This window comes from Carya illinoinensis, chromosome 10 (assembly GCF_018687715.1).
Source record: "Carya illinoinensis cultivar Pawnee chromosome 10, C.illinoinensisPawnee_v1, whole genome shotgun sequence".
Taxonomy (NCBI): domain Eukaryota; kingdom Viridiplantae; phylum Streptophyta; class Magnoliopsida; order Fagales; family Juglandaceae; genus Carya; species Carya illinoinensis.
Genome location: NC_056761.1, coordinates 2,362,195 through 2,383,072, shown reverse-complemented (window position 1 = coordinate 2,383,072; position 20,878 = coordinate 2,362,195). Strand labels below are relative to the sequence as shown.

At 36.9% G+C, this 20,878-nt stretch overlaps 3 protein-coding genes and 1 long non-coding RNA gene across 7 annotated transcripts; 3 read left to right on the top strand and 1 right to left on the bottom strand.

Moving 5' to 3' along the window:
* Positions 1–3,269, top strand: LOC122279509. Its single transcript, XM_043090194.1, has 2 exons — positions 1–2,457; positions 2,967–3,269. Exons 1-2 carry the CDS (start codon positions 1–3, stop codon positions 3,267–3,269), a joined length of 2,760 nt encoding a protein of 919 aa, XP_042946128.1.
* Positions 3,270–8,770: 5,501 nt separating this feature from the next.
* On the top strand, positions 8,771–10,737 carry LOC122279261. The gene is made up of 3 exons (XR_006229537.1): positions 8,771–8,880; positions 8,984–9,598; positions 10,217–10,737. It is a non-coding gene; the product is annotated as an uncharacterized LOC122279261 (long non-coding RNA).
* A 3,383-nt stretch (positions 10,738–14,120) lies between these two features.
* On the top strand, positions 14,121–15,573 carry LOC122279259 (F-box/kelch-repeat protein At1g15670-like). Its single transcript, XM_043089757.1, has one exon. It carries the CDS (start codon positions 14,323–14,325, stop codon positions 15,349–15,351), a length of 1,029 nt encoding a protein of 342 aa, XP_042945691.1. The 5' UTR covers positions 14,121–14,322; the 3' UTR covers positions 15,352–15,573.
* Positions 15,574–16,438: 865 nt separating this feature from the next.
* On the bottom strand, positions 16,439–20,500 carry LOC122279260 (serine/arginine-rich SC35-like splicing factor SCL33). 4 transcript variants are annotated; one of them, XM_043089761.1, is made up of 6 exons: positions 20,232–20,500; positions 19,221–19,375; positions 18,509–18,586; positions 17,727–17,891; positions 16,901–17,023; positions 16,439–16,811 (listed from the first exon to the last, which is right to left on the bottom strand). In XM_043089761.1, the coding sequence occupies exons 2-6, from the start codon at positions 19,364–19,366 to the stop codon at positions 16,697–16,699; spliced, it is 627 nt and encodes a 208-aa protein (XP_042945695.1). In that variant the 5' UTR covers positions 19,367–19,375; positions 20,232–20,500; the 3' UTR covers positions 16,439–16,696. The 4 variants fall into 4 exon arrangements, with proteins under 4 accessions (XP_042945695.1, XP_042945696.1, XP_042945692.1 ...); XM_043089762.1 differs by having other exon boundaries at positions 16,439–16,805; positions 20,232–20,491; XM_043089758.1 differs by having other exon boundaries at positions 16,439–16,826; positions 20,232–20,427.
* Positions 20,501–20,878: the final 378 nt, after the last annotated feature.

Sequence of the window (20,878 nt, the reverse complement as noted above, 5' to 3'; positions counted from 1 at the left end):
ATGGATAAATCTTGGATGCATATTGGAGATAGATTGCGGTCCCATGAATATGCCGAAGGAGTTAATCATTTCTTATCCATGGCTCAATCCAATGCTCCTGCCAGTGATGCCATTCGATGTCCTTGCCGGATATGTCGTAATAATTTTTTCCAACCATTTGATGTTGTGAGGGATCATTTGTTCTTGCGAGGGATTGATATAAGTTATACTCAATGGATATTTCATGGAGAAGATGATCCTTTTCATGCCAATCGGTCAGATGATGAGGACGATGGAGATGATTTTGGTGAGTACGTTGATGATGTTGATGAGATGTTAGATGACATCCGGGTGGGATCCTTCGTTAATAGTGCTCACGGTTTAAATGCTGGTGGTGGTGACGATGATGCACCAGAACCCAATGTTGGGACTTCAAGACACCATACATTTGAACAGTATGTAGAGGATGCTCGACGTCCACTCTACCCATCGTGTGCAAACTACTCAAAGCTATCATTTATGGTGAAGTTGCTTCACATCAAGAGTATTGGTGGTTGGAACGTGAAGTCTTTTAACATGGTGCTAAAGCTATTGAAATCTGCCTTCCCGACTGCTCTTTTGCCTGAAGACTATAACGATGCACGTCAGCTAGAACGTGGGTTGGGATTTAGTTACACCAAAATTCATGTATGTCCAAATGACTGTATCTTGTTCTGGAAAGAATACGAAGACAAAGATCAGTGCCCTAAATGCAAGTCATCTAGATGGGTCTCACTGACAAGTAAACACCGGGTACCTCAGAAAGTGATGCGTTATTTTCCATTGATGCCTAGGTTGCAACGCCTTTATATGTCAAAGAAGACAGCACAAGCGATGCGATGGCATAAAGAGCAGCGTATTGATGACTCGAGTTGTATGAGGCATCCAGCTGATTCCAAAGTTTGGAAAGATTTTGATAGGAAACATGATTGGTTTGCGAAAGATGCTCGTAATGTTCGTCTTGGACTTGCGAGTGACGGTTTCAACCCATTCAATAACATGAGCAAGCCTTATAGTATATGGCCAGTCATACTTCTGCCTTACAACTTGCCACCTTGGTCTTGTATGAAAGATCCATACTTTCTCTTGACATGTTTGATACCTGGTCCTAAATCACCAGGTAATGATATCGATATCTTCCTTCGTCCTTTAGTTGATGAATTGAAATCATTATGGGAGGTTGGTATTGAGACATATGATGCATTCAGTTCCGATGTTTTCCAATTACATGCATCTCTACTCTGGACTATAAATGACTTTCCTGCATACGCCAATCTTTCGGGGTGGAGCACGAAGGGGAAATTGGCATGTCCTGTGTGCAATGTAGATACAGACTCAATGTGGTTGGCCTATGGGCGTAAACATTGTTATATGGGCCACCGTCGCTGGTTGGCCCCGGACCACCGTTGGAGAAAGAATAAACGTGCTTTCAACGGTGCGCTCGAGGTGAGGCCTCACCCACCAAGACTTACGGCCCAAGAAATACTTGAATCATTACGCATGGTCTCCAACGTGCAATTTGGAAAAAGTGAACGGAAGAGGAAACGGGCACCACACGAACAAAACTGGACAAAGAAAAGCATCTTCTTCGATCTCCCATACTGGCAAGACGTGGGATTGAGGCATAACCTAGACGTAATGCATATCGAGAAAAACATCTGTGATAGCGTCTTGGGCACCTTGCTGAGTATTGATGGAAAGAGTAAGGACACTGCAAATGCACGAAGGGATTTGGAACGTCTCGGACTGAGGAAGGAATTACACTTACGTCCGGAGGGTGATCGTTGCCGGATGAGTCTGGCATGTTACACACTAAACCATAATGAGAGAATTTCCTTTTGTGAGTGGGTGTCACAAGTTAGTTTTCCAGATGGCTTCGCCTCTAATATTGCTCGGTGTGTGAATATTCGGGAAGGCAAAATTACAGGAATGAAAAGTCATGACTGCCACATTTTTCTCCAACGGTTGCTTCCGGTTGTAATTGGCAGTTATTTGCGTCCTGACATCCGGCTAGCTTTGACCGAGCTAAGTACATTTTTCAAGGAATTGTGTGCTCGAACATTGACGTATGAATCATTGCATCGCCTTCAGGCAGATATTTCTATCATCCTATGTAAACTTGAGATGATCTTCCCACCTGCATTTTTTGATATTATGGTCCACCTCGCAATTCATTTACCAGACGAGGCATTACTTGCTGGACCAGTGCAATACAGGTGGATGTATCCGTTTGAGAGGTACCTGGGGAAGTTCAAGCGCTATGTCCGGAACAAAGCCCGCCCTGAGGGTTCAATTGCAGAAGCATATGTTCATGTTGAGTGTTTAACATTTTGCTCAATGTATCTCAACGACATTGAGACCAGATATAAACGGGTTGAAAGAAACGCGGACATTCCAGATCAGCTTAATGATGAATTTTTTTCTGTATTCTCACAAAAGGTTCGTCCGCTCGGGGCGGCCAACATTCACATGCTAGCCGAGAAATGGTTTTCAAGAGCCCACTGGTATGTTCTCAATAATTGTGGCGAGATCGAGCATTACCTCGAGTAAGTGGTCCACATTTTTGTGTAAAGCAAAGATTGTTTAACGGTTACATAGTTACACCGTGAACTTATACCACTCTGTTTTGCAGTGACCATTACAACATGATTACAAGGGAAAGCACAACCAACTCTGCGCGCAGGCACCAAGCTCAATTCCCAGCTTGGTTCAAGAAACACGTACGTATTTCTCTTTAATATTAAACCGTCTCGATACCTTGGGGGTTGACGGTTTATCATTCCATTTCAACTCGACATGTTTTACTGCTATAACAAAATGCATAAAATAGCATTTTTCCAAACCAGCTAAAAAAACTAATATGCCTCATTTTTAACTAACCAAAATAACTACTAAATCTTCTAGCTATTTTATTATTACGTTGGTTTTGTCTTTTGATTGGAATATAGATTCGAGAGAAGCGTGCGATGAACCCAGCCAGTGTACGAGATGAAATATATGCACTTGCATGTGGTCCCGACAAGTGGGTTGCGTCGTACGCCGGTTGCATTATGAATGGAATTAGATTTCAGACGAAGGATCGAGAGAGGCACCGACGAACTCAAAATAGCGGTTTGGTTGTTCGTGGTGAACATCAGTCAAATCCCGTTGACTTCTACGGGGTTTTGAAAGATATTATAGAATTAAGATATATGGGTTGGCGTAAGGTCTATTTGTTTCAATGTGATTGGTGGGATGTTGGTGATAAGTGAAAAGGGATTCGCGTTGGCGACCATCTAACGAGCCTGAACACTTCTCGAACATGGTATAAAGATGAACCTTTTGCTCTTGCATGCCAAGCCCAGCAGGTGTTTTACTTAAAAGATATGAGTGTGGTGGGTAGTTGGTATGTGGTCCATAAGATAACGAATAGGAATGTATACAACATTCCTTTAGTTTCGTCGGTCCAGGATGCGGATGATCCTGCAGAGTTAGTTCACGATGATGCTTTCGAGGAAGATGAAAACATTCTGACAAACGTGCCGCATGCCCAATCTAGTGATCCAGACTTGATGACTCCATTGAACAGGCTAGATGAAGAACCAATACTGATAGACCCTTCGACCATATTAGAACATCAACCATCTGATTTAGTTGACCACAATGCATTCCTCGAGGATGATGGCGTTGATGATGATCAGGGAATCGACGAAGCCGATGCTAATAGCGACAGAAGCGATGATGACAGTATTGCATTTGCCAATGATGCAAGCTCAGATTCAGAAGATGGTATGCCCTTACTTATAGTGTCATTATTTCAATTTCTCACAATGCATGGTTTGATAATTTACCTAAGTTAGGAATATACTAATGTGTCATTGCTACCAATAACAGTCAATGTTAACTCTGTCCTTTATAATGTTAGATTATCTAGCTGGAAATGACAAGTAATGAACACAGTTTACGGTCAACGTAATTTCTAACATGTCGTTTGGGCCATGCTTGCCAATACGACAATGCAGTATTTTATCTAAACTGTGTTGCTATTGATTGATTATTCCACTAACTTACACTCTATGATATCCAGAAACAATGAATGTTATGTGAAATCCGGCCAGATTTCACATAACACCATGGAATGCAGGGAGCTGATGCACCTTCCTTTGGTGTAGCTGAGGCAGATGTTGTAATAAGATTAAGGTGATAAACTACTGTATTTTTTTAAGGAGTGGTATTTCAACAATTCAAAATTGTCATGTTTTTGTGTGTAAGTTCCATGAAGTATAAGCTATCAATATTAGAGTAATTTTTTCCAAAACTTACAGTCAATGTTATATGATACTGAAGGGTGGGAAAAAACATGCTTGAGGCCTAGTTTTTTATCAAACACTATACTTGATAGAAATTATTGGAATGTTGATTATTCCCATAGATTTTGTATAGAATTAATGTAGATTAAATACTCCTTCACACTTGCTTAGTAATTGTCAAGACACAGATCTGATTATTGAGTTGTGTTGTGTCATGTTGGCAGGGGCCAAAGCTGTGATCTGCAGCCGCATATTTATAATCTGTTACATTTGATGTGCTGCAAACTTGTTAGTTGTTTGATGTGATTCTAATCAGTTGAAGATGGAATGACAGGTATCAAGAAATTGATCTAAAACCAATAGGCCATTTATACACAATCAGGTTGCTTCATTTCCAGCTCCCTGGCATGTGAGGTGGTCTTATATAACATACAGCATATGAGGTATACATGAAGTCCAACGAACATCCATACCAATCAACCAAAAAGTATGGTGTAATGCACTGCCATTAGGTATTTCTTATCAATCCAATAACCTCAATACAAGTAAATTGGATAAATGAAAGTGTGGACCAATTAAATTGGAAAAAGTAATATATGGCTCAAATAGGTTAGACCATAGTTGAGAATAGCATAATTATCCAACTGGGCAGCATAATTGGTTTTGATATCTTTGTCTTACATGAAGCCTACAAATTAGCAAGTACATGGATCTAAGCTAGTCGGCTGCCTTACAAAACAAGTTGCATAGTCTATATCACTTATTGGCAAATCTGTAAAGAATATCTACGAATGTCATCAAATATCAAACATTCCAATTAGCTTGACAATATCTTCTCATAATTTGTCCAATGAATGAGCGTTTTACTCAATTGAAATGTGTTATTTCTATGCCTTACGAGGGGGGGTATGAAGCTGGACAACTCAATGCAAGAATGGCAGAGCATTATAGACTACCAGTAAATATTGATTATTAATGTATGGTGGAGCAAGCTTAGAAAAATCCTGGATCCCGAACAAATTAAACTGCCAATTGTATAATTAAGGTTTGCAACGATAACCAGTTCAGAACTCCAAAGGGTCTTGCAATGCTGGTTATATAACTGCAAATTAAAAGCTAACACCTGTACTAAAAGATTAGACATCTGTCAATATAAGCTGACACCTATATTGATTATTAATCTGCCACTTGTATATAAGCTGAGCCTGTAATGTGACCATTACAAATATTAACCTGCCACTTGTCCATAAGCTGACACCTGTATTGTCTCATTTCACCCCTATATGCCACTTTGCTGGTTATATAGGGAGTTATTTGCTGTACTTCTATAAAAAATTAACTGCTTGTATTGGAAACCTATACAAGTTAACGTGGTTGTGCAGAAAAATTAGCTAAGTAAACCAGAAGTAAATGGTTCAAAACTTATTATTAATAAGTTTTTATGCACTCAATGAGGGACAAGAAAGTTGTGGAATGTTATATAGTTTAAATCCACGTAACAGAGAAGAATTTACTCTTATATGACAAAAAACTGGGCGGGAACTGACCAAAAATTTAGGCGGGGTGCTCTGAGTTGGGTTGTCAACTCATAGGCCGTATCTCCTGGTTTCTCCTGCCAACACCTAGGTCGCAGTACCCAATTGCTTAAAAAAGATTGTTTTAGCTGGACAACATGTTTCAAATTGCTCTTTCAACAGAGAAGGAACCCAGTTGACACATCTGAGCGAGGAGCAAGAAAGCAGCCAATTGTGATCTGAAGTTTAGATTCTCCCAACTTCAGAAACCATCGGTTTGGAGAACACATTTGATCATCCAAGCAGAGAGAGGAGCCGAGTCTTTTACCTTCATCCACGAAGACAAGTGGGTTAACTCTCTCTCATCTCCTCTCATTTACATGTTGGATCTTCCCACCTGGGCATAATTCTCTCAAAGCTCATGTTCTGGGCATGTAAACCTTACTGACGACCATTTTCTCTATGTGCTGTTGTTTTCTTTAAAGAAATGGCTGAGGCCAATGCATGCAACTGTAAGAAGGGTACTTACAGGTTAATATAATGTCTTTAGATGTGTCATGAAGAACCATTCCAGTATAGACCCTAAACCATACTGATTTGTTTCAACTGTTGTGAGCTTTAGAAATACTTACTGTTGGACCTCAATATGGTAGTTGGTAGTCAGCCATATGGACAGCAAATGCTTGCTTCTTACTCTATGTGTAAATGATTCAACATATTAAACACATTTATAGAGACCAAATTATGCACATTAGATTCATGGAGAGGGTTCGATATGTTCTAACCACGTATCTTTAAGGAAATAACTGTTTGTATTGCATTTTCCTGTGCTTATATCTAGACTGGAAAATGGTCTTACCCTAGGGTTGAAAAGTGTAGTGCATATTTTGAACATCATTGAAAAATTAGGCACAAAGTAGAAAGCAGATACTGATTTTCTGAGCCAGTTAGGTTATATCTAGGAAAGTAAGTTTAACAGAGCTTGTGTGTGTGTGCATTAGACGGATTGCCATTTAAAAAAGTAAGACCATGGTGAGATGGGTAAGAGGAAGGCTCCCTGGACGATATGGACGTGGGGGCCATACTACACGACTTCATCATGGGCCACCACTGCTGCGTGATACGGAAGCAGATGTAGTAATTGGTGATTCCACTCAACCTCCAAATGTGGGTGTAGCGGAGCCTAGTTTTGATGAAGCAAATATAGCTTCCAGGATTGTTTCAACTAATGCACGTAAGTTGAAACAGCATTATCGAAAACACTTTCTTTATCATGTTTTAGTTAAAAGGCAAAATGCATTCAGCTTGAACTGATTTTTCTGTTATTGGTGGATAGAAGGAACTGATGCACCTTCCCGAAAACGTGGTCGAGGACCAGCAAAAGACACATTGTTTGACAGAGTCAGAAAATTTGGTCAGATACCCCTGAATATTAAGGATGGACAAAGAGGACCATCGTGCGAAAATTACAACCTATTTTCTGGACGGGTGACCACGATCGTGAGACTTCATGCTAACATGATGCATGCAAGCTGTGCCCAAAGAGGAGAAAGAAGAGCTCATCGACCGTGTTAAGGTAAGAGCAAGCAAGAGTGTAGGGTTTGCATCTACCAAGCATATTGTTATGTAAATATGAATATACATCCTACTTCTGTATTTTTTGTAACAAGACAAATAGTTGAACTTGAAATGGACTGACTTCTTGACGTTATCGTAGGCTGATTTTAAACTGGACTGGACACAAAGTTCGCATCGTGAGTGTGTGACAAATGCAGTGGCAAGGAAATATAATGGATTTCACTATTTATTGCGAAAGCAGTACATAAGGTATGGGTCGAAAGAAGCAGCCCTTTCTGGCGGGACATCGTGGGTAGAGAAGCCCGTATGGGAACATCTATGTAGGATGTGGTCAACTGAAGAATTCGAGGTATATGAATCATCTCTATACTAGTTACAACTCCTTCAATGTGATTAACTAAAAAATGGAAAACTGCCTTGTATATTTTGCAATTTCTGGAGTGGCACAAAATGCAAATGACTTGGTTCTTGGGTGGTAGTTAGTTTAGAAATACTTAAAAAGTGATAAAGCCGTCTCTTTAATTTTGGTGCATGCTTGCAAGGGGTGGTTGGGTTAAATTCATGGAAATGGTTGTAATTTGTAAACACTAAGGCATGTTCAAGCGATGTGTCAATAGGGGATGTTAGTAAATCTAGAGAGATAATCTTAGACAAGTTTACACAATCTACACCAGCTAATGTGTTACAACTTGCATAACCTCTTATATCAACCTAGAATGTATGAGGCAAGTGTGCTGTACTCCCAATCAGATTACATGTACTCAGTTTTCGGACAGAAGGGTTTTGCTCTCACATTTTGCTGGTATGTGTATTGGGTTATGTTGATTGTTTATGACAAGTGGTGTTGCATGGGTTATCCATATAGGCCATTTAAACCAGTATTTTGTGCTTAACAGAGAAAAGTGTTGTCAATTTTCAGCATTTTGGCATGAAGACCATCATGTACAACTACAATATTCAATAACATAATTAAAATATTGTAGTTGACATTAGTGTGCATGGTTAAGATAGACACTCTAGGGTGTTTCCAATTACCCCCATCCGTGCCTATAAGTTGGAGGTTAAAGCCCATATTTAATTGAAATACTTTAAACTATTATTTATAAGAGGGAAAACTATATCAGAAATTTTCAGGCTACTAAAGAAACTGAATAATAGTTTAATGCAATAGATCATTATCTCTTGACTGTCAATGCCCCACAGAAAATGTCAAAGAGAAACCAGAAAAATAGGCAGAAACAAAATGTCAACCATACAGGAGGGAGAAAGCCATTCGTACGAATATTGGAGGAAATGGTACGTCTACTTGAATTTCTGATTCAAGTAACAAGACATAATCGATTTTATCCACACTAACTAACTAACTAATGTGTTGATGGTTGCAGAATGAAGAAGACCCAAACTTGATACAGTTTTACAGAGAAGTTCATTGGTCAAGAAAGAAGGGATGCTTTATAACTGGCCAAGCAGAACAGAACTACGTAAGTGTTTATCTAGTTGCTGTTGAGTCAATTTTTTAAAGGTTAGGCTTAAAGTAAGTGTTGCCTGGCATTAATGGTGTTACCCTTGGGCACATGGATGTAGAAACTAATGCTTGAGCGATTGGATGAGACTGAGGTGAATACTGAAAACAACAATGAGAAGTGCAATGCAGCTTTCAAGGAGGTTTTAGGATATAAAGCAGGATATGCAACAGGACTTGGACACTCGGTTATACCTGAGGCTTCAATAGCATTGCGCAAGAATAGGGACTATGTTAGGATTGTTGAAGAGAATGAAAGGAACAAGAATGAAGCACATATGTACAAGAGCCAGTTAGAGGTGCTAAGAGATGAGTTGCATAGTTTCAAGAATCAGTTTAAAGACTACCAGAGTACGATGAACAATCGTGTAGCTGACCTGGAATGCAATCAAAGAGAGTCTCATCAGGAGACTAACATGGATGCCTAGGCATCCGGTTAATGTGTGGCTTTTTTGTTGCCCAGCTGACTGATCTTTTTGGAAAGTCGTAGTTGAAGTAACAAGTTGCTTATATTCGTGAAGTACTAATGTCTTTTGGTCCTTTCTTTTGATGATGCACATATATGGATGTGGTGGCAGTCTCTACATTGTGTCTAGTTTAACAGTCAGCATAGTATATAGGTTGACAATGTGCCAACGGTTGCTGCCATGCATTTCACACAAAAAAGCTTGACTAAGGTATGCAATTTACTCCCAATGCTTCATGATGTTAATATTCATTATTTCAGACACATATTCAGAGAGATTCCCCCCCCCCCCCCCCCCCCCCCCCCAAAGTTAACCCTATAAGCATTGACAGTTTGAGTGAATTTGGATATCCACTCGAACTGTCAATGGTTTAGATCAACTAAATAGTTGGGCTGATTGGTTAAAAATACATGCAATTGGTGGCTGAGAGTACAAATGATTAATGATTACCTAGATTGGATTAAAAACTGATGGAAATTTATTTTGCTTCTCTGTGGTTTATCAGCCTTGCTACTTAGGAATTTATCTGATGCCTCATTGTGTAGGATTTCCCTAATGCTACAAGTAAAATAGTTAAATTGTTTGGGTTTTGTATTCCCTCCACTCTTGATATAGTTCTTTAGATTAACAGAATTTGTCTGCATGCGATGGATAAAAATACTACCAAGTGGTGGTTGTTGAGTGCAGATTGTTGCATGATGTTATAGGGTAACCAGTAATCCTGAAATATTGTCATTCTGCACATAATTTCTCAGCTCACCTAGGATGGAAGTATTCCAAATACATGTTTCGGATTATGATGAGGCTATGCAAAATGCATATGTGCAGGGAGTCTGAAGCCTGGCAGCGGGAGAAAAGTTTGATGCTAACATGAACAGGCAGTCAAACCAAGACACAATGAGGGCCCAGCCTTGCCATCTATGTGGACAAATGGAGGTGTTGCTTTTTTGAGTGAAGATCCCCACAGATCCATTTGACCAGGAAAGAGATTAGAAGCTTGATAAATATATATTATTGATATGTAATAGTTATGTTTTGGGACATAGATATGGGACTCATATAACATTTCTGTTGGTTGGGCATGTCAGATGGAACAGGATGCCAATTTTGGCATCATCATTAAATTTATGAGACTGGTGTTGATCTATGTGTTGATATGATCATAGTTTTACAAAATGGGTTTATGTTTCTTGGATATGTTCACACGGATGACCAGGGTGCATTTGGATGGATATTGTATGTCCAATGGAGAACTAAGTGATATATTAAATACATGATTAGTAATTTCAGGGCAAATTGTTTTCTGTTCTTTGCCATGGGAATGTAATATGTAAAACTGAAATCTTGATTTATCTGATGGATATTTTGGAAAGGTAGTACTGCGCGCGGCTAAGGGGGGATCATCCACTTAGTACTACAATTTACCAATAATATATATTTATAAAATACAGATATATGGAATTGTAGTGTAGTACTGGAAAAACAGATAAGGTATATATTGGTAGGTTGAAATGCATTGTTGCTACGCCGGCCAGGTAAATCTCCCAGTACTCCAAATACATGGAGAGGTTTTCTGGGAAATGAGGATTATTGGCAACAATTGGTCATCAGGACCATTCAATACTGGCAATACAATGCAGGTAGTTGTATTTGGAATATATACGTAAATGCAAGCTGCAAATCAATTGAGCTATAGCGAAGAATGAGATGGCCAATAAAGGATATTTTTGGCTTTGCTGAATTGCCAATAATTCATGATCTGGACCATATAGGTTAACAGCTATAAGGCAGACTTGATGAGCCAAATTTACTGCTAAAAATTATTTTCCATAACACATAGTTGCCAATACTAACGTATTACAAGGAAATCAAGTTGTACGAAATGCCAATTGAAGTCGGTGCTTACTTTCCTAACCTCATCGCAAGTAAGAAGTTGTGAGTCATACAAGTTGCCAAATTTACATTTCGTTGGCGACATAAGTTCCCAACACCCTTCTATTACGGACAACCTATATCTGTGGTAAAACATCAATACCCAAGTTATGAATTGATGAGATAGCATATTAGTGGCAAGGTTGCATTCTAGGAAATGAGTTTAGTGTTCGAGATTGGGAGGATTGTTTGGCGTATTACTGACAAACTAAATGTCTTATGCCAACGGCATAAATTGCCAAGATAGACCATCATTTTCGTCAATTCATAAGATTGCCAAAATAGGTAGTTAAATTGGCAATTCATTATTGGCAAAGCTGTGGCGGTCATTTTCTGTAGCTTAAAGGTCATTACCTGCAATTTTTTCCACAATTGCTGCAAAAACTATTGGCGGCAATAGGCTGTATTTGTTGTAGTGCCTATTTATCTTCTGTATTTGTTTCTTGTCCTATTCTAATTATTCTTTTTTATCTTGAGTATGGAAAGGCACAACTTTTTCTTGTTTATCTCATGAGAATCTTGTCAGCTTGCATCAGGCATAATCAAGAAGCACTAGAAGAGAATCAACTCTCATAATATGTGATATGGGTTGGAGTCAGCTTGCTTGCATGATTTTTTTTTTCTTTCTTTTCTTTTTCAATTGATAAACAGCTGTGAAGGAGAAACTCTCACAAGTTGCTGATTAAGAAAAGAAACTTTACATCTCTACAAATTTTCTTAGCACAAACAAAGAAACTCTCACACCTCTCTACAAAGAGAATAAACTCTTACGAGGAGTAGTTTCCCTAAGTAATCGTCGAACTCATCATTTCACAAGAGATTTGGAATTTTGTTGGTTTTTACATTATAGGGGCGTTTAACTTAAAATAAAAAAATACACGTTGACAACCACTCAAAGAGGTCATGTGCTGTGTATGAGGCCTTAGTATAGCATAACTCATTAATAAATGACGAAACAAATTAATAATATTCTCTTCTCAATCAAAAAGGTAAGAGATTGTTAAAATAAATAATTCTGTATACCTACTATTCAAGTTTAGTATTAATAATAATATCGCTGACTTTGCATCAATCATAAAGAATTATAAATTTGAGTACTTATTGGTTTGGTACTACTCTTACATTTAGAATATTAATACCTAGGAGACTACAAAAAAAAAAAAAAAAAAAAAAAGATTAATACCAAGGGATATTTGCTGTCACAGTCAAAGCTCAAAAAAATCTTTTTAAGTAAATTGTTTATTAAAAAAAAATAATAAAAGAGAAATTACATTTATAATTTTAAGGGATATTTTTTTCAAAATTTCATAAACTATCTTTAACTCAAATTATTTTATTATATTCACAGATTTCATTTTATTTCATTTAATCTCATCTCAACATTTAAAAAAAATAGCTTACAGATAGATGTAAATTAATTTTATATCATTTTGTAAACTTCATTTTACAAATTATGATTATACATAGTTTTACTACTTAGGAGTTAGTATATAGACGTTATTATTTATTTTGAATTAATGTATTATTTATAAACATCCTAGTCCTACCTAATGTGATTGCCTTGTAGATTAGAAAACATGCTTATAAGCAAAATTCTTCGATTATATGTGATTTGAGGAAGAAAGCGGAAACACCTATACATTGTTAAAAAATTATAAGATCACATGGCCCTTTGATTTGATCGATAAACAACCAAAATTTCAAGGTATCAACCGACATCTCTATCATGACTTGATGTCTGATGATGAGTTTATAACGAAAGTTTTATCCAAAGCATTATTAATGGAATATACATATGTAATTGATAATTTTAATAAATATAAGATTAATTTAAATTTTAGTTATTTTATTTATATAAATCTCCGTATTAAAATAATTATTCTTTTATTATATAATAATACAATAATAGAAGATAAATTTAATTTTAACTATTCATATCAAATCTTCACGTTAGATTATCTATTTCTTTATTATATAGTAATGATTAATTAATAATTTAAAAAATATTTAATTTTTTTAATTATTAATTTATTTTATTTTATCATATTTTATTATTCTACATATTATATGTTAATCAGTAATCATATTATAATTAAATCATAAATTAAAAAATTATATTTTTTTAATTGTCATTAATTATAATAACGAAATATATCAAATTAAACTTATCAAAAATTCTATATAAATGTTTTAATTACAAATCAAATTTTTATATTTTCTATCTTTTTTTTTTTTTTGAGATTTTATTCTACTCAACAACTATTTAAAGAGAGATAGAGAGAGTTACGGATAATTAATAAAACAAAATTTTTTCTTTAAATAATAAGGATAAAATTTCATTTTATCAAGACTTAAGCTAAAAGTCAAAATATTTGATAATGCGTAATCATGCAATGCAATGGCTTTTATGTCTAATAGTTAAAAAGTTAGCTTATTTTCAGATATGCATAAGCCGTTAAGATGGTCAGGGCTTTGCGCCTATCTTTTCGCTGTATATCTATGTAGGAAAAATCTTTTTGTTATCCTCACACTTTATACATCATACTTATTTTAATTTTTTTTTTATTTTTTCTATAATAAATATGTAGTGTGTGGATAATAAATAGAATAATTTAATTAGTTTAATAAAAATAAAATAAAATAAAAAATAAAAAAATAAAAAATAATATTTTAATATATAAAATATGTGGTGTGAGATGATGTGTAATATTTTTCACCTATGTATGTATTCATAATTCACTTACAAGTTACAATCGCTTTTTTCAATCTGCACATTGTGGGACCCCTCCACACGCCACAAATGTCTATCGAGTTTATCCCTTTCCCTTATCCGCTATCCGCCTGGAACTACTAAACAGCCAGTCAAAACCCCCATTCTCTCCGCTGGAACATCGGACTGAGTCGAGTCTATGTGCGGCTATTCCGCTATAAATATCAATCTCGGGCTTCTAGAGGTTACAATCTGTTAAAAGTCTCTCAGAGAACTTTCTTCAAACACTTAAATGTATATTTCTGAATCTATCGAGTTGATTCCTGGTATACCGGAAGAACTCGCGCTTGAGTGCTTGAGTCGTCTGCACTTCTCTACTCATGGAGTCGCTGCCAGAGTTTGTCACCGCTGGCGAGAGCTTCTTCATAGTAAGGACTTCTACTACCACAGAAAGCAGACTGGGCATACCCGTAAAGCGGCTTGCTTGGTTCAGTCACTCCCGGTTCGGTCTGGTTCCGATGAGACCAAGCCGGTTGGACCCCCAGCTTATGGGGTGTCTGTATTTGACCCCATTAGTGGGATTTGGGACCGGATTGACCCAGTTCCCAAGTACCCGAATGGATTTCCGTTGTTCTGTCAGGTGACGAGCTCGGAGGGCAAGCTTGTGGTCATGGCAGGGTGGGACCCGGTGAGTTACGAGCCGGTAAAGGATGTGTTCGTGTACGACTTCACGACTCGGCGGTGGAAGAAAGGCAAGGACATGCCGCAGAATCGGTCATTCTTCGCCGCTGGTGAGTTGGGTGGGCGGGTTTTCATCGCGGGTGGACACGACGAGAGCAAGAACGCGTTGAGCTCGGCCTGGGTTTACGACGTGAGGAAGGACGAGTGGGCGGAGTTGGCTCCGATGAGTCAGGAGCGAGACGAGTGTGAAGGGGTCGTAATTGGGTCCGAGTTCGTGGTGGTGAGCGGGTACAGGACGGAGAACCAAGGAGGCTTCGAAGAAAGCGCCGAGTCGTATGATCTCGGGACGGGTCAGTGGAAGCGGGTCGAGCACGCCTGGAAGGCAAGTCAGTGCCCAAAGTCGTGCGTTGGAGTAGGAAAAGATGGGAAGATGTTTTGCTGGGCGGAGTCGAACTCGGAAGTAAGAGTCGGAACGTGTGGGATCCAGTTAGGTCGAAGAACCTTTTTGTCCGGGTCGGCTTACCAAGGTGGACAGCAAGGGTTCTTTCTAGCGGAAGGGGAAAACGGTAAACCGGAGAGGATAGAAGTCCCAGACGAGTTCGTGGGACTCGTGCAATCAGGCTGCCATGTGGAGATCTAAGCGTGTGCGCGCTATCGTATGCGTCAACCACAAACCCAATGTACTGCTGCTTATAAATTTTGCTGGCTAACGCGTGTGTATCCTGTTATATTCTATATATCGATATATATTATGTATAATTACTTATAGAGAGTACCAAGGTTTTAGAACTAGAATCTCTAAGAGCATCTTCTCTACCATCGACGATCCTTAAATAAAATAGAGATCGGATCTTTTTTATTATCGTTTTTTTGGTTTTTGTTTTTGTTTTTTTCTTTGAGCGAAGAACTTTTGACTTATCTCGCTGCAACATCAAAACTATTTCAAAGATGATTTGCCTAAATGGAGGGAATGATATTTTCAAAATAATAAATGCAAGTCCTTCTCTTTTTTCTTCTTAAAAAAAAAAAAAAAAAATAACTGAATCACGAATGTGACCACGTCACTTAGAGCACTGAATTGAAAAATCATTTCATCTCAATTTATTATTACACTACACCTATATATATATCAAAAATATATATAACATATAGATGATGAATAATTTTTTATTATTATTATGTTCATCCCAACCCAATATTGATTTGCTAATTTCCTTCTATTTGGGATTTCGCGACTGATTATGCATTATTCATTTTAAAGATTTGCTTATTTATTTAATTTGCCTGAACACAAAAGGTTCTTGTGATAAATGGATTCAATCTAATAAAAATATAATTACTTTTTGCTGAGGTTGGGTCGACTCCAAACCATTGCCGAAAGGAAAAGGAATTTTTTCATTTATATAATAAAGTTTCATTTTTTTTTTTTAAGATTATAATTAAGAATTGTACAAAGATCTAACAGTAAAATATGACCAACTCATATTATGATTATAATTAGAATTAGAATTTTAATTAAAACATTACAAATTTTCTTTTTTATGACCATTGATTAAAATATAAAATATGAAAACAACAGAGTTAGATTTCGAGTAGGATAATCAAAAGGTTAAAAGTAGAATATTAGCCAAAATTTGCCTAATGAAATAGCCATGCTATGCTAATGTGCTCTAATGGGCTGCGGAATAAGTCCTTGACACGTGAACTTAAAATGAGGGGCCACCCACTAGCAAGACGTTCAACTGGTCATAACTTGATGAATAATAACACCCCTAGAATTACCTATCAGTACAGTCAAAACAACAATAACCGGTAAGGCAAGACGGCATGGTCTACACCAGCCTAGAAAGTCGATCTTCTTTAGAAACTCCTGAGATTAACTTTATTATCAATGCATCAAAGCACGCACTCGAAGTTAAACTTCTAACACAGACGCTTTCCTACTTTTGATCAAATACTAGGCTCCGGAAATTCCTATTAACTAGTCAACCAGAGTAATCCTGGCTTCGACTGCGGCTCCTACTAAAGCTGCGGCTACGGCTCCGGCTCCTTGACGCATAAGGTGACCTCGAGTATGATCTCTCCCTGTAGCTCCTGTTTCTAGGCGAAATCGACCTGAATATTAGTAAGACACATTTAGGTCTACCATATTGGAGAATATTTCAATAAAGTTGGAAACTAATATGAACCTTGAGTAGTGCCGCCGTCTTGGGGAAGGGGAATAATAATCAGGACTGCGAGAATAAGTCCGTGCATAGCGTGGTGATCGAGAATAGCGAAGGGGAGACCGCCTACGTTCATATGACTGACCCCTAACAGAGGGTTAAAAAAAAAAAAAAAAAAACCACACATCATAATATGACAGAAGTGCAAAGCATGTATGTCAGACTTTTGATGCATGAAACACTGCCAAACACCTAAAACAAATATTTTCGAATACTCTTGGCATTGGAAAAATACTTTTCAGATTATATAAAAGACCTACTGAATAGATTTATTTTGGTGCGTTAGCATCAAATCTTAAATAAATTTAACATGAAAACAACATAAAGCAAACCCCTTAAAGTGGGGTTTAAATATTGAGATAAGAAAAAATAATTTTAGATGATAGTTGAAAATTTAATAAAATACAATTTTTTTTTATAAGTTAAAAGTTGAATAAAATATTATTAGAATATTATTTTTTAATATTATTATTATTTTGAAATTTAAAAAAATTAAATTGTTTATTATATTATATGTGAGAATTTGTGAAAATTATAACGAGAAGAGATGGATTGAGATGATTTTGGTATCCAAACTCAGACTAAATCATTAGAAAAGGCACCTTGACTTGATCATTCCTCCCCCCCAATAAAAAGGGAGCATTTATAAAACATCGACTCGGTAAACCTTTTGGAAGTGTTGATTATGTATCATGAAAGGTCTCAATCATAGTAGATCAACTGAAGGCAAGCAATCCCTGCAGTAAATTGACCGTTCACAATTCATTACCCCTGATGACAGAATACTTACCGATAACGTTCTCTAGCCCTCATTTCTGCAGGCTTCTTTCTGTTCTCCTCAGCAAATACAACAGTCAATTCACGACCAAGAAGAATTTGACCATCCATATGATATTTGGCATCTGCTGCATCAGCTGGGTCTACAAACTGTACAAACCCAAAGCCACGTGGCTCCCTGCACCATGACCATTGTAAGCATCACAAAGGCAGGATGCATATAATTCATGTAATCCAAAAATGTATGTTGATAGGAAAAGTTACAGGTATAACCTCAACCCAGTAACATGTAAATAAGGCAAGCACAAATATCAGCTACAAACAATACAACTGAAAACACCAAGTGGCTGCTAACCTCATTGAAGCCAAAGTTAAAATTGAGATGAAATTCTTCAACACTTGAACTTCCTCTCTATGTATTCATAACCAACTTCCTTCGAATCTTCATGTACACTAAGACCATCCTGAACAGTAGTCTTACTTACTTGATTGGTCTCTTCAACACAACACTCTTATTACTTCATTGTTGTCTTCAACATAGTACTCTTATTACTTCATTGGTGTCTTCAACACTTTCAATAAAAACAACCAAATACCCATGAACCAATTGCATATAATTAATTAAAAAGGGGAAAACATCCAAGAAAATGTGGGGACAAACAATAGGGCAAATTCCAAACATGGAAGTCCAACTAAACCAAATAGAAAAGTAAAAGCAAATCTTATTATAAAAAAATAAAAAATAAAAAATTTAGATATGGAAAACCATAAGAGGCAAACACTGTGCAAACTTACCCAGTGTGATAATCTCGAGGCAAGTAAATGTCCTTGAGAGGACCAAACTGGCCAAATGGCCCTCGTAGATCTTCAGACCTGCAAACCATAATAGAGGAAATGTTTTGGTTGCAAAAAACTAATAAAATCATGAGCAAAAGTATAATATTGAACTTATTGATCTGCTTGTAACCAATGCTCAATCCATTTGGCTACCACAGCTCCCATAACAGGAAACATGTTTTGAGCCTCAAAGAAACACATCCATAACTGCTTATTGATAAGAAATAAAACCTTATTTTCTAAATAAGAAACACACCCGCCACTTTTAAGAGGTCTTCTGAAGCTTAATGCTGGGATAGTAATCTATTGACAAAATTACCAAAGTCCCTTTTCTTCTTTTGAAAGAAAACCAATAATTTCCCTGTTAAGCTATTTGTAACAAATAGCAGTTGCTGCAACAATAAATAGGAGTATTATTGGACAATTTGCTCAGGTTGACTGCAGTAGAAATCACTTGACCCTTCAGTTTTTAACAAGTCCCCAAAAAACATTAACCGGCTGCAAATTTCGCCAGCCTTGTGAGAGAAAAAAGCTGATATAATCCCGTATGCTATGGTTTTCTGAGGTTCAAAACACAAATGAGTAATTTACAGAATCCACAGGGAGTTCCATTAATTATTGACCATTTTCATCCTGTCGTACAAACCAAAAAATATTCAAGAGAATAAACCTGCAGTCATGACGAAGGTTGCGAACTAAAAGACTTGTAGGAAGATCTCTACCACGACCACCATAGCGACCCCTGGGACTGGGGCTTCGACGTCTTCGGCTGTAACCCCTTGGTGGGGGACTGTAGCTGTAGCTTCTGCCCCTCATTTAAATTTACTGTGGCCAGAAAATGATAATTAACTATCAATTGTAACAAACCATTATGTCCATGACATGGAAAAATAAAATAAAATGGGGGCAGATCCAAGTACCAAGCAACCTTCTCAGTGGCAGATCACAGCACATTGCTCACAAACTGAGGTCGAGATATATACAGTGCACATGTGTTTTCAGTGCTCACGTAGATATTCACACATAAAGAAACCACACACACATTCGTTTCGTACAACCAAAACACGCAGGCTGTCCATTGTACTCGTTTCCAACGATTTTCAAGAGAATTATTATATCCATCGTAATTGTAAGAAAAATCATTATACAAGATGCGAGATAAATAATAATGCTAAAAAAACCCACACTATTGCAAGTAACCCACAGTACAAGAAAATAATAATTCTTAATTCCTCGCATCAAAACACACTATCTTGAAAAGAGAAAAATTACATTTTATTTGCGAAAAGGAAATGAAATTACAAATTATATGTCAAATCGAGTAAACTAATTCCTTTTCTATTTTTTTTAATTTCTTTTCTATACGCGATCTTATAAATCGATTGCGTAACCATAAACCCAACGAATACAAAGAAGGGAACTAGAAACCAAAAAAGAAACAAAAATTAAACCTAACAGCAGCAGCAACTACAAATAACAACATTAACGAAAATTGGAAAAAACACACAGAGCCATCAATACCAAATATCAACATATAAGCCAAGAGATATACCGTGTAAATCAAATAATTCTTCAAAAAACAGAAAAAATACGAGCAACCGCATACGATCTGATAAATCAATTTCAAATCGAGAGAGAGAGAGAGAGAGAGAGAGAGAGAGAGAGAGAGAGAGAGAGAAACCTGAGAAGAAAGGAACAAACGGTTCTGATTTGCACGGAACAACCCTGTTTTTGACAGACAACAGGAGGGAATTTGAAGCCCTATCTTCTCGATTCTTCTTCCTCTCCGTGAGACCGCGAAGAAACACGCCTTTATGATATTCTATTCGAGAAGCTTCTTCTTAAGATAGGTTTGTCATGGGGCTCAAAAAACTCCAGCCGTCCGATATACAGATCTGGAGGTTTACAATAGGGGTCTCCCTCCATGTTTTAACAAGGCCCATCAGTATTGAAGGCCGGACTATTAACAGTACGCACGCCAAGCCCATTAAATGGGTAATAAGTTAATAACCCAAATGCAAGACCCAAACATTTAAGATACTAGGAAATCCATATCAATTTTAGGAAAGCCTATTTATTCAACCCAACAAACAAACCTAAAAATAGTGTTGCATGTACAAACGTATTCTATATATTAAAATAAATTCACAAAATTTTATGTAATTTATTATAGAAAAATAATATTTATAATTATAAAATGTATAAATTTCATATCTTTATTTTTAAAAAAAGTGAATAAATATAAAATATACATGAAAAAATTAATTTTCTAATTATAGATACAGCTTGTTTTTTAAAGTAGTGCACAATGCTTATCTTGACTGTATC

Bases quoted from the DNA above. Each gene is read 5' to 3' on its own strand.
- LOC122279260 (XM_043089758.1), bottom strand. From the start codon at position 19,366: ATGAGGGGCAGAAGCTACAGCTACAGTCCCCCACCAAGGGGTTACAGC. The intron at 18,587-19,220 runs GTTTATTCTCTT...TATGGTTTGCAG, and splicing joins AACCTTCGTCATGACTGCAG to GTCTGAAGATCTACGAGGGC. The intron at 16,827-16,900 runs GTTCATATTAGT...ACTAATATTCAG, and splicing joins AGACGGCGGCACTACTCAAG to GTCGATTTCGCCTAGAAACA.
- LOC122279509 (XM_043090194.1), top strand. From the start codon at position 1: ATGGATAAATCTTGGATGCATATTGGAGATAGATTGCGGTCCCATGAA. The intron at 2,458-2,966 runs GTTCGTCCGCTC...ATTGGAATATAG, and splicing joins TTTCTGTATTCTCACAAAAG to ATTCGAGAGAAGCGTGCGAT.
- LOC122279259 (XM_043089757.1), top strand. From the start codon at position 14,323: ATGTATATTTCTGAATCTATCGAGTTGATTCCTGGTATACCGGAAGAA.